Raw genomic sequence first — 13,445 nt, 5'->3', positions numbered from 1 at the left:
ATTTGTTGAGTGTGTGCGTTATGCTGGGAAGTGTTTGCTGCGTGAGGAAACATACACAAGTGGTTATTTGTCGTTCGGAAGCTAATTGAACCTTTATTTTGAAATGCACCGGAAATTGTGCATATTTTTGTTAAAGTCACTTGACAACTAATGAGTTTGAGACGTGAGGCTTACTCGCGCCATCCAGGCGGATTTTTCTCCTCTCATGCTCACGGAAGCAATGGCTGTAATTTATAATCGTTTTATTGGATAACTTTATTACTGTATACAAGAACAATACTGTGGAAGAAACTAAGTGTTATTGTTGTTTCATTTGCAGTTTTACTCGTGTTTTACACTGGATGGGAATAAAGGAAGCAAGACGCTCTAAATCCTGGCTCAAGTGTTTTATACATGAGTTTATTATGAATATTATTGCACTTTAAGTGCACTTTTTATTTGAAAGAAGAAATATAAAAGATGATCAAATACGTTTTAGAGTTGATTCCTATTCAAGACACTTTGACTATATTGTGAATATGGGTGGCTACGTTTTAACAGATTTTTGTTGGTGTGCCTCGAGATTGTTCTCCAATGAAAAGGTGTGCCGTGAATGAAAAAAGGGTGACAAAACACTGCTGTGCTGTACTTTGTAGACGTTTTACATATTGACCAAGAGGGGTCAGCAGCTATTACCAACCACGTCTCAGCAGCCGGATTTACAAAGAAGAAGACAACCAGGAATCGTCGGCATATATTACCCGTCAGAAAAATGGTAAGACGATGGAATTTAAAATAAAGGTACAACGATGCAACGTTTTTTGGGCCTCACACAATCATTAATTTGTTTTTAATGTAGTCAATGGAACGGTTTTCGGGTAGTCTGAAACAGGGACTCTTGGTGCATTGGTTTTGATCTTGTGCTCACGAATGATACATCTCATGGGATGAGTTGAATTAGGCACTACTATTTTAAAATGAAGACCCAACGATCGGTCGGAAACTATATTTGAGACTAACTCAAAATGTACCAGAACTTTATAGTTATAGTCAAACATTTCTTTTACAAATGTCCTAAATAACAGTAGATGCAAGTGCTCCAGTATATTCATATCGATGGCCGAAACTATCTGAAAATATATTGAGTATTTTGCAGATATTGTTATGCAAACTACATTCTTGCCATCGGTATACGTATACATAATTGAAGAGTTGAAGATTTTTCTGCTAAATCAATTGTATGTGGCACTGATAGTTACTAAACTCTCTAATTGTCACATATCTTTTTTTAGTCTTCAAAGACATACAGTACATATGCAGCCTGCAATTGTTTAATGCATGCATCTTTGCACATTATTTTGCACTACTGCCAAACTCAAATACATTTATTTAAAAAAATACAAGTTCCTCTTCGCTCTCAACTTATCAAGGATTTTCAATTTTGTACGTTGCCTATGCCCCCTTTCTTTCAGTTAATTTTTTTAGGGGGATAAATTGGATGGATAGATAGATAGATAGATAGATAGATAGATAGATAGATAGATAGATAGATAGATAGATGGATGGATGGATGGATGGATGGATGGATGGATGGATGGATGGATGGATGGATGGATGGATGGATGGATGGATGGATGGATGGGCGGGCGGGCGGGCAGACGGAGACTTAATTGATCCCCAGGAGGAAATTTGGGGTTTCAGCGGCATTCATATTTTGCATATAATGTTGTTCATGGACCCATGGTTTTACTTGGAGGTCTTAAGTTCTTGTAACTGGTACTATCCTGTTTAAGGTCACATATACTTGCTGACTCAGAGCAAAATGCAAAGCACACCCTAAATTGCTCACCGTCTGTTGCAGCGCACATTTGTAGTTACAACCATTCACTCCTATATTCACACCAAGCTGCCTTTACTGAAGTCAGACAAATACACTGCATTACTGACTGTTTTTTTATTTCCAACTTTTTTACTTTGTTCCCAGGCTACTGGAGTGGATCAAGCAGCGGGCATGAGTCTTATCATCTTCAGCCTCATGCTATTTACTTACTATTCTATCTGGGTCATTGTTCTGGTACGTTTGGATGCTTCGGTTCTACTTCAATGTAAGCTGTGTATGGCCTAAAACAACTCTCAGAAAGACAAATGCGTGATTAACAATTTGTATCTGTAATAGTTTAGTGTTCCATTTCAGATCTAGTATATAACTATATTGTAGCGTTAACAAAGTACCAGGAAAGACATGGGTTTGGTAAACGGCTCTTTATTTAACAAAACAAGAGTTCAACGAGCCAACAAAAAAAGTCAAAAGTCAAAGTCCGCTTTATTGTCAATATCTTCACGTTAAGGCACACAAAGAGATCGAAATTACGTTTCCCACCATCCCACGGTGACTAGACACAGTACACAACACTCACAATCAAATAGCACAAAGAGTAAAAACAAACAGACAAGAGCAACGAATCAGTAATAAGCAAATAACCCAAAGAAATAAACAATAAATAAATAAATAGACAAATAAGAGCAGGAAAATGGAACAAGCGTGCTAATAGCAGACAGCCAGATCATAGCGCAAAAGAACAGGACGTCATGCAGCAGAGGGTGGAGGGGGGAGGGAATTCAGGATCCGGACAGCTTGGAGTACGAAGCGCAGGCATCTGTACCTCTTCCTAGAGGGCAGAAGTACAAACAAAGAGTGAGCGGGATGACTCACATCACAGACAATCGCGGCCGCTTTGCGGGAGAGACGGGAGGCGTAAACTTCCTTCAGGGAGGGGAGTGGAGCCCCGATGATTTTACTTGATTTTCACTATGCGCTGCAGGGCCTTCATATTGTACTCAGAGCAGCCACCACCCCACACAGCGATACAGCTGGAGAGGACGCTCTCAATGGTGCCACGGTAGAATGTGGTCATGATGGCGGGAGGAGCACTTGCTCGCCTGAGTTTCCGCAGAAAGTACAGGCGGCGCTGAACTTTCTTCGCCAGCGACGCAGCGTTGGTGGTCCAGGAGAGGTCCTCACTGATGTGCACCCCCAGGAATCTGGTGCTACTCACTCTCTCCACCACAGCATCGTCGACGGTGAGCGGCAGGTGGTGGGTGTGACCCTTCCGGAAGTCAATGTTAATCTCCTTGGTCTTGTTGACGTTCAGCAGAAGGTTGTTGTCCCTGCACCATGCGGCCAAAAGGTCGACCTCCGATCTGTAGTGAGTCTCGTCGCCACAGTTGATCAGACCCACCACCGTTGTGTCGTCGGCATATTTCACCACGCGGTTGCTGCTGTAGGTCGCAGTGCAGTCATGCGTCAGCAGGGTGAAGAGCAGCGGACTGAGCACGCAGCCTTGAGGGGCCCCCGTGCTCAGCGTGATGCTGCCGGAGACATTGTCGCCCACACGGACTACTTGAGGCCTCTGACAGAGGAAGTCCAGTAGCCAATTGCAAAGGGAGGTACTGAAGCCCAGCTTGTCAAGCTTGCAAATGAGACGCTGTGGAACAATGGTGTTGAATGCAGAACTGAAGTCCACAAATAGCAATCTCACATACGAGTCCCTGTTCTCCAGGTGGGTGAGGGCAGAGTGGAGGGCAGAGCAGACGGCATCCTCAGAGGACCGATTGGGTCGGAAGGCAAACTGGAAGGGGTCAACGGTGGGGGGAAGAACAGATCTGACGTGCGCCAAGACAAGCCGCTCAAAGCACTTCATGACGATGGGGGTCAGTGCCACAGGGCGGTAGTCATTGAAGCAGGAAGGAGCAGGATTTTTCGGCACAGGTACGATGGTGACAGCCTTGAAGCATGACGTGACGATGGCCTGCCGCAGGGAAATGTTAAAGATGTCCGTGAAGACATCCATCAGCTCCTCAGCGCAGTCCCTCAGCGCCCGTCCCGGGATGTTGTCCGGGCCCGCCGCCTTACGAGTGTTGATAGCAGCAAGCGCCCTCCTCACGCTAACGGCAGAGAGGCACAGGGGCTGCTCGCCCGGAGGGGAAGGGGTCTTCAGCGGGCAAGTGTCGTTCTGAGCGTCGAAGCGAGCAAAGAAGCGGTTCAGTTCGTTGAGAAGAGGGACGTCACCCTCACAGCTCCGCGGCGCGGGCTTGTAGTCCGTGATGGTCTGTATATCTCGCCACAGGCCCCGAGCATCCCTGCTGTCCTTGAAGTGGGCAGTGATCTTGGAAGAGAATGCCTTTTTCGCATCCTTGATGCCCCGGGACAGCTTCGCCCTGGCTGACCTCACGCCCGCTACATCACCAGCCCTGTAGGCTTTGTCTCTGGCCCTCAGCAGCCCGAGGACAGCCCCTGTCAGCCATGGCTTCCAGTTAGCCCGAGCGACGACGTACTTAGTGAGGGTCACATCATCAATGCACTTTGCGATGTACTAGGTCACAGAGTCGGCATACTCCTCAATGTCCGTACGATTGTTGCATGTGGCCGCCCGGTTAAACATTTCCCAGTCCGTAGTGCCAAAGCAGTCTCGAAGAGCATCAGAGGCCCCCTCAGGCCACACTCTAACTTGCTTGCGAACCGGCCTGGAAGTTCTCACTCTCTGTCTGTACGCGGGCGTAAGCAGAACGGTGACGTGGTCAGAAAGTCCGATGTGGGGGAGGGGGGTGGCCTTGAAAGCTCCTTTATGTGCAGTGTAGACCAGGTCCAGGAAGCTGTCACTACACGACTGTAACGATAAAAACATATACAAGTTGCTACACGAAATAAAATATATCAAATAAGTACAACATAAATAACAAGTTTTTCAAACCTTATGTCACTCCAAATCATTAAATTCTTCAAACGAGGGGCCTTTTTCATCTTCGTCATCCCATGATCGAATCCTTTGTCCTTTATTTAAACAACCGCCGCACCGCTGACGTCAGTTGCAGTTCAAATTACAGTAATCCCTTGCTACATCGCGGTTCGTTTATCGCGGTTTCACTACATCGTGGATTTTTTCATTTTGAAAATTTTGACAAAAAATTCACATATAAGTCGCTCCCCACCCAAACTATGGAAAAAAAACGTGACTTATAGTCCGAAAAATATGGTAGTTGATCACTTCACATGTTATGTTCACTTTAAACCGCATGGAGGCGCACTATGGCTGTGGAATAATTGGAGCCTCACTGACATTCCGTTCCATTCATTGACTTCCAGTCAGGAGATTTAATGATTTTAAATGGTGTCATCTAAAAACGGCCTTCAAAATAAAGCACCCTACCTCAAATCAAAGCACGGCTGAATAACATAAACAACATGGAGAATTCTTAACACATACTGTAAATATCTTTTTCGAACAGCTTTTATTATTATAACAATTTTAATAACAAGGTACAGGTGTATACATACTGTAAATGTGTTTTTATAATGTTTTATTATTATAATGATTTTTCTATAACGAGGTATAACACTCTTAAATGTGTTTTTAGAATTCTGATTTTTATAACTTTTTTATCAAAAGGTACAAGTGTATGCACTGCAATTGTGTGGGCACTCCCTGCTTTTTGCTGACAAGTAGGCAACATTCCTCAATAAAAAAGTTTTATTTTGAATCTTATTTTTCTTTAGTTTGGGAAATAGATATCCGCAATGTAGTGAAACAGTGATAAACGAATCACGATGTAGCAAGGTATTACTGTAATTTGAACTGCAACTGACAACTAGTCCGACATCAGCGGAGCGGCGCTCACGCGGCGTTGTTTACATAAAGGACGAAGGATTGGATGGATGGATTTAATAACTTGGAGTGACAGAGATAGTTTGATAAAATTGTTGTTTATAACTAGAATTTGCAATTTCTGGAGAAATTGCGTGTGAAGGCGAAATAGTTGAATAATTTTTTGGGGGGGAATACTGTGGAATGATTTTGGAAGGAGTTGAATTTCTTGAGAAACGTAGAATTTAGAGGTGAAAAACGGAATTTTTGGGAATTTGGTGGAATTTCAAATTTGAAAATGTGAAATCTATGGGAAATGGGAATTTGCGGAATAGGTAGGAAAAAGATGAAGAGTTCAAAGTCGGAATGGGTTGAATCGGTGGAAAAATGTGGAAATTAGAGATGAAGGGAAGATGGGAAGGTGTGGAATAGGTAGGCAAAAGATGAACAGTTGAAAGTTGGAACGAGTTGAATCGGTTGAAGTATGTAGAAATTAGAAGTGAAAAACGAAATTTTGTGAAATTTTGCGAAATTTTGTGAAAATTTGAAATGTGAAAACGTGAAATTTTTGAATTTGGCAAGTTCAGGAATGTCCCCAATGTGATTTGAATGTGTTGAATTATGTGAATTTCAAACTGGAACAACGTAAATGTGAAATGTTGAATCTGCCATTAAGAATGAATGGGGCAAAAATTGCCGGAAATTTGTGAATTTTGTGAAAACGGAAAATTTTTTGAATGAAAAAAATGTAAGCAGTCGATTCCTGAATATTTGGAATAAGTCGATTCCTGAATATTTGGAATAAGTGAAAAGTGGAACGGAGTGAATCGGTTAAAGTATGTGGAAGTAGTAAAGCGCCAAAAAAACAGGCAGAATAAGTAAAATAATAATAAGAATTGGCAATTTCTGGAGAAATTGCGTGTGAAGGCGAAGGCACTTCACACTATTGTGGGACTCGAAATAATGATTAAATGAAATAAAAATGGTAAATTAATAATGATGAATAAATAAAATAAAAATGGTAAATTAATGATGATGATGAAAATCATTATTAAAGTGATGTGTTAAAATTGAATGAATGAAAAATAAATTAATAAAATATAATGGCCAAGTGGGATTTGAACTCACCCGCGAACATGGCTTGTGTTGAAAGCGCCATTCTCTATTTACTGAGCTAAACAGTGACACACTATCAAAGCGGTAGAACATGGTGGAATGATGCTATTAAACGAGAAATGGTAAATGACTGAAATGAATTATTAAAATGATGTTTTTAAACTAAAATTAAATGAATAAATAAATGAATGAATAAAAAATAAAAAAATAAAAAATAAATGAGTTAAGGAAAGAAATCATGATGAAAGTTGTCAGATGTCAAAATTTGAACTCACTCCTGAACGTCGCTCGTGTCTAATGCGCCATTAAGAATGAATGGGGGATTTTAAGGCACAAATTTGCTAATTACGCAAAAACGGTAAATGTTGTGAACAAATAAAATACTAGCAATCATGCCGTGAATTTTTGGAACGTGTGAAAGTTGGAATGGGGTGAATCGGTTAAAGCATGTGGGAGTAGTTAGGTGTCAAAAAAGTGGGAGGAATAAATTGTTTAATAATAATAACTAGAATTGGCAATTTCTGGAGAAATTGCGTGTGAAGGCGAAGGCACTTCACACTATTGTGGGACTCGAAATGATGATTAAATGACAGAAAAATGGTAAATTAATAATGATGATTAAATCAAATAAAAACGGTAAATTAATGATGATGATGAAAGTAATTATTAAAGTGATGTGTTAAAATTGAATGAATGAAAAAAAAATCATGGCCAAGCAGGATTCGAACTCGCTCGCGGACGTGGCTCGTGTTTAGGGACCATTGTTTTCTCACTGAGCTAAACAGCGACTATGTATTTATTGTGGTGGAATGTTGCTATTAATCAAGAAATTAAAATGGTGAACGTTAAAATGGTAAAATGATGTTTTTAACTTAAAATTAAATGAATAACTAAATGAAAAATAAAAACGGTAAATTAATGATGATGATGATGAAAGTAATTATTAAAGTGATGTGTTAAAATTGAATGAATGAAAAAAAAATTATGGCCAAGCAGGATTCGAACTCGCTCGCGGACGTGGCTCGTGTTTAGGGACCATTGTTTTCTCACTGAGCTAAACAGCGACTGTGTTTTTTGTGGTGGAATGTTGCTATTAATCAAGAAATTAAAATGGTGAACGTTAAAACGGTAAAATGATGTTTTTAACTTAAAATTAAATGAATAACTAAATCAATGAATGAAAAATAAATAAATAAAAAATAAAAGAGTTAAATAAATGAGTTAAGGAAAGAAATCATGAAAAAAGTTGTCAGATGTCAAAATTTGAACTCACTCCTGAACGTCGCTCGTGTCTAATGCGCCATTAAGAATGAATGGGGGATTTTAAGGCACAAATTTGCTAATTATGCAAAAACGGTAAATGTTATGAACAAATGAAATACTAGCAGTCATGCCGTGAATTTTTGGAACGTGTGAAAGTTGGAATGGGGTGAATCGGTTAAAGCATGTGGGAGTAGTTAGGTGTCAAAAAAGTGGGAGGAATAAATTGTTTAATAATAATAAGAAGAAAAATAAAGTAGAATAACAATAGTGTGAAGGCCTTCGCCTTCACACTAATAAGAAGAAGAAAAATAAAGTAGAATAACAATAGTGTGAAGGCCTTCGCCTTCACACTAACTAGAATTGGCAATTTCTGGAGAAATTGCGTGTGAAGGCGAAGGCACTTCACACTATTGTGGGACTCGAAATAATGATTAAATGAAATAAAAATGGTAAATTAATGATTAAATAAAATAAAAATGGTAAATTAATGATGATGATGAAAATAATTATTAAAATGTGTTAAAATTGAATGAATGAAAAATTAATGAATAAAAAAATTATGGCCAAGCGGGATTCGAACGCCCTCGTGGAAGTGGCTCATGTTCAAAGCGCCATTGTCTTCTTACTGAGCTAAACAGCGACTTAGAGCTCCTCTGGTGGAATGATGCTATTAAACGAAAAATAAAAATGGTACATGCCGTTAAAACGGTAAAATGATGTTTTTAACTTAAAATTAAATGAATAACTAAATGAATGATGAAAATAATTATTAAAATGTGTTAAAATTGAATGAATGAAAAATTAATGAATAAAAAAATTATGGCCAAGCGGGATTCGAACTCGCTCGCGGACGTGGCTCGTGTTCAATGGACCATTGTCTTCTTACTGAGCTAAACAGCGACTTAGTGTTGCTGCGGTGGAATGATGATATTAAACAAGAAATAAAAATGGTAAATGCCGTTAAAACGGTAAAATGATGTTTTTAACTTAAAATTAAACGAATAACTAAATGAATGAATGGAAAATAAATAAATAAAAAATAAAAGAGTTAAATAAACGAGTTAAGGAAAGAAAGGAGGAATAAATTGTTTAATAATAATAATAAAAAAAAAATAAAGTAGAATAACAATAGTGTGAAGGCCTTCGCCTTCACACTAATAATAATAATAAGAAGAAAAATAAAGTAGAATAACAATAGTGTGAAGGCCTTCGCCTTCACACTAATAAAGTAGAATAACAATAGTGTGAAGGCCTTCGCCTTCACACTAATAAGAAGAAAAATAAAGTAGAATAACAATAGTGTGAAGGCCTTCGCCTTCACACTAATAAAAATGGTAAATTAATGATGATGATGAAAATAATTATTAAAATGTGTTAAAATTGAATGAATGAAAAATGAATGAATAAAAAATAATGGCCAAGTGTGATTCAAACTCACTCCTCAATATTGCAAGCGTTCAAAGCGCCATTCTCTTCTAACTGAGCTAAACAGCGACTTAGTGTTGCTGTGGTGGAATAATGCTATTAAACGAGAAATAAAAATGGTAAATGCCGTTAAAACGGTAAAATTATGTTTTTAAATTAAAATTATAATATAAATAATTATAATAACTAAATGAATGAAAAATAAAAAAATAAAAAAATAAATGAGTTTAGGAAAAAAATCATGATAAAAGTTGTCAGATGTCAAAATTTGAACTCCCTCGTGAACGTCGCTCGTGTTGAATGCACCATTAAGAATGAATGGGGGATTTTAAGGCACAAATTTGCTAATTATGCAAAAACGGTAGATGTTATGAACAAATAAAATACTAGCAGTCATGCCGTGAATTTTTGGAACGTGTGAAAGTTGGAATGGAGTGAATTGGTTAAAGCATGTGGGAGTCAGCTATTGTGTTTCTGCTCAGGCTTACGTTTGCAAAGGCTTGGTTTTTCTCGGGGCACACTTGTTCACAAACCTTCATCATGCACTTTTTTACAAACTCTCCTTCATTAAAGGGTCGGGCTGATTTGGCGATTTCTTGTGCCACGATATAACTTGACTTTACAGCAGCCTCACTTTGTGTTGTGGGTTTTGTGAACATTTTCTGTTGTGAAATCAAACCTCTTTTCATCTCCTTAACTTTCTGGCTTCTTTGAGCCGTGTCCAGGTCCTTATATTTGTCCTGGTGTTTCATAGTGTCGTCTAATATTGTGCTCCTTAGTTACTGACACGTTGGCTCCACAAACAAGACAAACAGGTCTGTCTTGTATACATATAAACAGATATTCTGTCTCCCACCTGTCCAGAAAAGTTCCATTTTCTGCCTTTCTTTTCGCCATTTGTTGGTAGGGTAACACAGTGACAGCTGTTGTTTGAGGTCGCAGTGTGGGGGAGAGGCACGGAGATGCAGGGTGTGCACATAGACTGTATATAAGAAATGAACGTAACATCCGTGACGTCACCCATTAGTTTGTGGACAGCTGCTCGGAAGCCAATAGTATCGAATCTAGGCAGCGCCATCTTAAAAATTTCAGGTGCATTCTGGGAAAAAATGAACACGGATTCTACTTATATGGGCATGAGGCGGAGTCATGAACGGACGTATGGGCGCCAAAGCAACAGCAGACCATTATGGGATTTGTAGTACAAGCGATGAATGCAGTGTTACAGCGCTGCCGCCGTAGAATACCGGCAGGCCAGCTCGAATGTTAATTTGAAATTGCCTTGCGGGCCAAATATAATTACACTGCTGGCGAAATTTGGCCCGCGGGCCAGAGTTTGACACCTATGGTTTATCCTGTTGTTGCTGGTTCACGTCTGTTCTTGGTGTTGGATTTTGTCAAATAAATTTCCCCCAAAATGCAATTTATACTCCGGTGCGACTTATATATGTTTTTTTCCCTTTATTAAGCATTATATGTCTGATGCAATTTATATTCCTGAGCGACTTTTATTCCGGAAAATACAGTAAATGTTTTGTTTCTTGCCACTTCCCAGCCTTTCATGGACACTGATCATGTGCTACACAAGTACTTTCTACCACGGGAATACTCAGTCATTCTGCCTGGTATCGCAGCTGTACTACTGCTCCTTTGTATAGGTAAGCCTGGTGCCAAATCTCCCCACTACATATTACCACACGCCTCATTCACTTTCTCATGTAATAAAATAATTTCAGTGTCATTTTTTTTATGTAAAAATTTTGTAAAAATTAATGAATGCCGTATCTTTCTCCTCCACAGGGGCCATCACTGCTATAGTCATTTGGAAGAATCAAAAACCCAAAAAAGTTAATTAACCTGAAAATGGGATTGCTCTTGATTTTATATATAGTGTGGAACTGTAAATAAATATAGAATAATTGCCATCCAATCCCTCTACAGTTACCTACCAATAGGTATTTTTGTAAATAGATAAAACCTAATCATCAAAAAGGGTGGCAAGGTGATGGACTAATTAGCACATCTGCCTCATAGAGCGGAGGTTGTGGATTTGATTCCAGCTCTCTCCTTCCTGTGTGGTTTGCATGTTCTCCCCTTGCCTACGTGGGTTTCCCCTGGCATTCCCAAGACATGCATGGTCGGCCAATTGACCACTCCAAATTGCATTGGTTGAGGTTGTCCCTCGCCGTAGTCATCTGGCATAGGTTCCAGCTAGTGTTGTCACAAGAACCGATACTTTCGGTACCAATTCGATACCAACACGCAAAAAATACAGGGATACATGCTTTTTATGGTACCGAATATTTAACTTTTCACTCGGCGAGCTCTGTCCATTCTTGTCGGAACTGAAAGGGGCAGTATACGCATGCGAGCAGCACGAAGCAGCAGTCAGCGGCACTGAAGAAGAAGAAGAAAACTTTCGGTCTTTCATAACAATGGCTTCAGCAAATGGAGTGGAAGTCCAACACGCCGGCTTGTTGAGAACCCAGGTCGCTCAAAGAGTCGTGCGTGGAAATATTTTGCATTCGAGGCGGATGCAACCGGGGCAATTATAGATCCGTCCCTTTACTATCACTGTTGTGCCACGTTACGTTATAAATACGTGAACCCGAATATGCCTACGTGCAGTCATTTCAGCATGAGTCAGCTGGGGCGATACGGTTACCAAACGTATTTAATGTCAATACGCAGACAAAGGCTCAAATATGCAAAATTACGTTTGGCCACATGTTGAAGGGTGTGTGCGCAAGCCTTCTTGGCTGTAGCAGATGGATTAGTGATTTTAAAAGTATAATGAATTTTTTTTATTTTTTTTATTGTGGTACCGAATGAGTATCGAACTCGTGGAAAATTCACAGGTATTGGTACCGACTACTGAAATCCTGGTACCGAAATCCAGCACGCGACTCGCATAAGGAAAAAGCCTTTCAGATTATGAACAAGGACATTTTAATGAATTATGTACAATCAAACAGTGTCAGTCTGTCTTTTCTTTATGTTCTGTGCAGCCCATTGAGTCGAAGCACAGTTTTCTGCTTTATGTTTCGTTTTTGGTAGATGAATTAAACGGGCAAAATCCATCTGCCCCTCTCCATTCTCTGCCACTTGCCGTCAACTGAAGATGACGTCACAGTTGCCAGGTCTCAGGTCACAACCAAATCAGTTTCAGAAGATTGATGAGCTGTTAAGGAAGACAAGTTGGTCTAATACTGTTCTGTTTACTTGTCTTGGACTACTATTTAAATTTGTTTTGATGATTGGAAACATTTAGATGTGACAAACATACCAAGAAATGAATTAGGAAGGGAGCAAACACATTTACACTATACAAAGGACAACACTTTATGTTCAGAGGTATTTTACACACATATTTACAGTAATTACAATGTAGTTAATTTTTCATTTAGTTATTTCCTTTTATATGCAAATAGTTAGAGATGGCAGTAAAAATTGAGAGAATTCCAGACACTGATTACACAGCATTGTTCCGCCCCTGCAAAATGCTTTGTGCTGGTTGGGGCGGGGGTGCTTGGCTGAAAATAACATTTCACAGGGGCTACGTGACCGAACAAGAGAGAGCCACTGAGTTAGTAAACCAGTGTATGAAGTAGAATTAGAGATGAGACTACACAAAAGTAAAGCAAGTTGTGTTATTTAGTGCAGGGGTGCTCATTACGTCGATCGCAGCGTGACGTTAAAAAAAAAATGTCAGCCTATCATCACATAATTACCCCCCCAAAAAAATATATATATATATATATTTATGATGTTTGTTGTGCAATATTGGCCTATTCAGTTATGCAAGGTACATCAACATACATTGTACATACAAAGAATCCTTAATAAATTTGAAAATGCTGATATGTTTTGCATTTTTTGGCGTGTTGGTAGATCATTTTGACTTGGTTGTTTTATAAGTAGCTCGCATGCTGAAGAAGTGTGAGCACCCCTGATCTAGTGAATTTGGCTCAGGAAAAACTTGCTTTTTACATTGAATGTTTGACTATGATGGTCTGGGCA

At 39.4% G+C, this 13,445-nt stretch overlaps 1 protein-coding gene across 2 annotated transcripts; it reads left to right on the top strand.

Annotated features, from left to right (window-relative positions):
* The first annotated feature begins 42 nt into the window (after window positions 1–42).
* On the top strand, window positions 43–13,212 carry dpm2 (dolichyl-phosphate mannosyltransferase subunit 2, regulatory). 2 transcript variants are annotated; one of them, XM_085926059.1, is made up of 4 exons: window positions 43–754; window positions 1,964–2,053; window positions 10,981–11,083; window positions 11,226–13,151. In XM_085926059.1, the coding sequence occupies exons 1-4, from the start codon at window positions 752–754 to the stop codon at window positions 11,279–11,281; spliced, it is 252 nt and encodes an 83-aa protein (XP_085782185.1). In that variant the 5' UTR covers window positions 43–751; the 3' UTR covers window positions 11,282–13,151. The 2 variants fall into 2 exon arrangements, with proteins under 2 accessions (XP_085782185.1, XP_085782184.1); XM_085926058.1 differs by having other exon boundaries at window positions 724–780; window positions 11,226–13,212.
* Window positions 13,213–13,445: the final 233 nt, after the last annotated feature.

This window comes from Syngnathus leptorhynchus, chromosome 12, assembly GCF_054491065.1.
Source record: "Syngnathus leptorhynchus isolate UIUO chromosome 12, UIUO_Slep, whole genome shotgun sequence".
NCBI classification, from domain to species: Eukaryota; Metazoa; Chordata; class Actinopteri; order Syngnathiformes; family Syngnathidae; genus Syngnathus; species Syngnathus leptorhynchus.
Note: the sequence above shows the minus strand (reverse complement) of the source record. Positions and strands in the feature narration are given on the sequence as shown.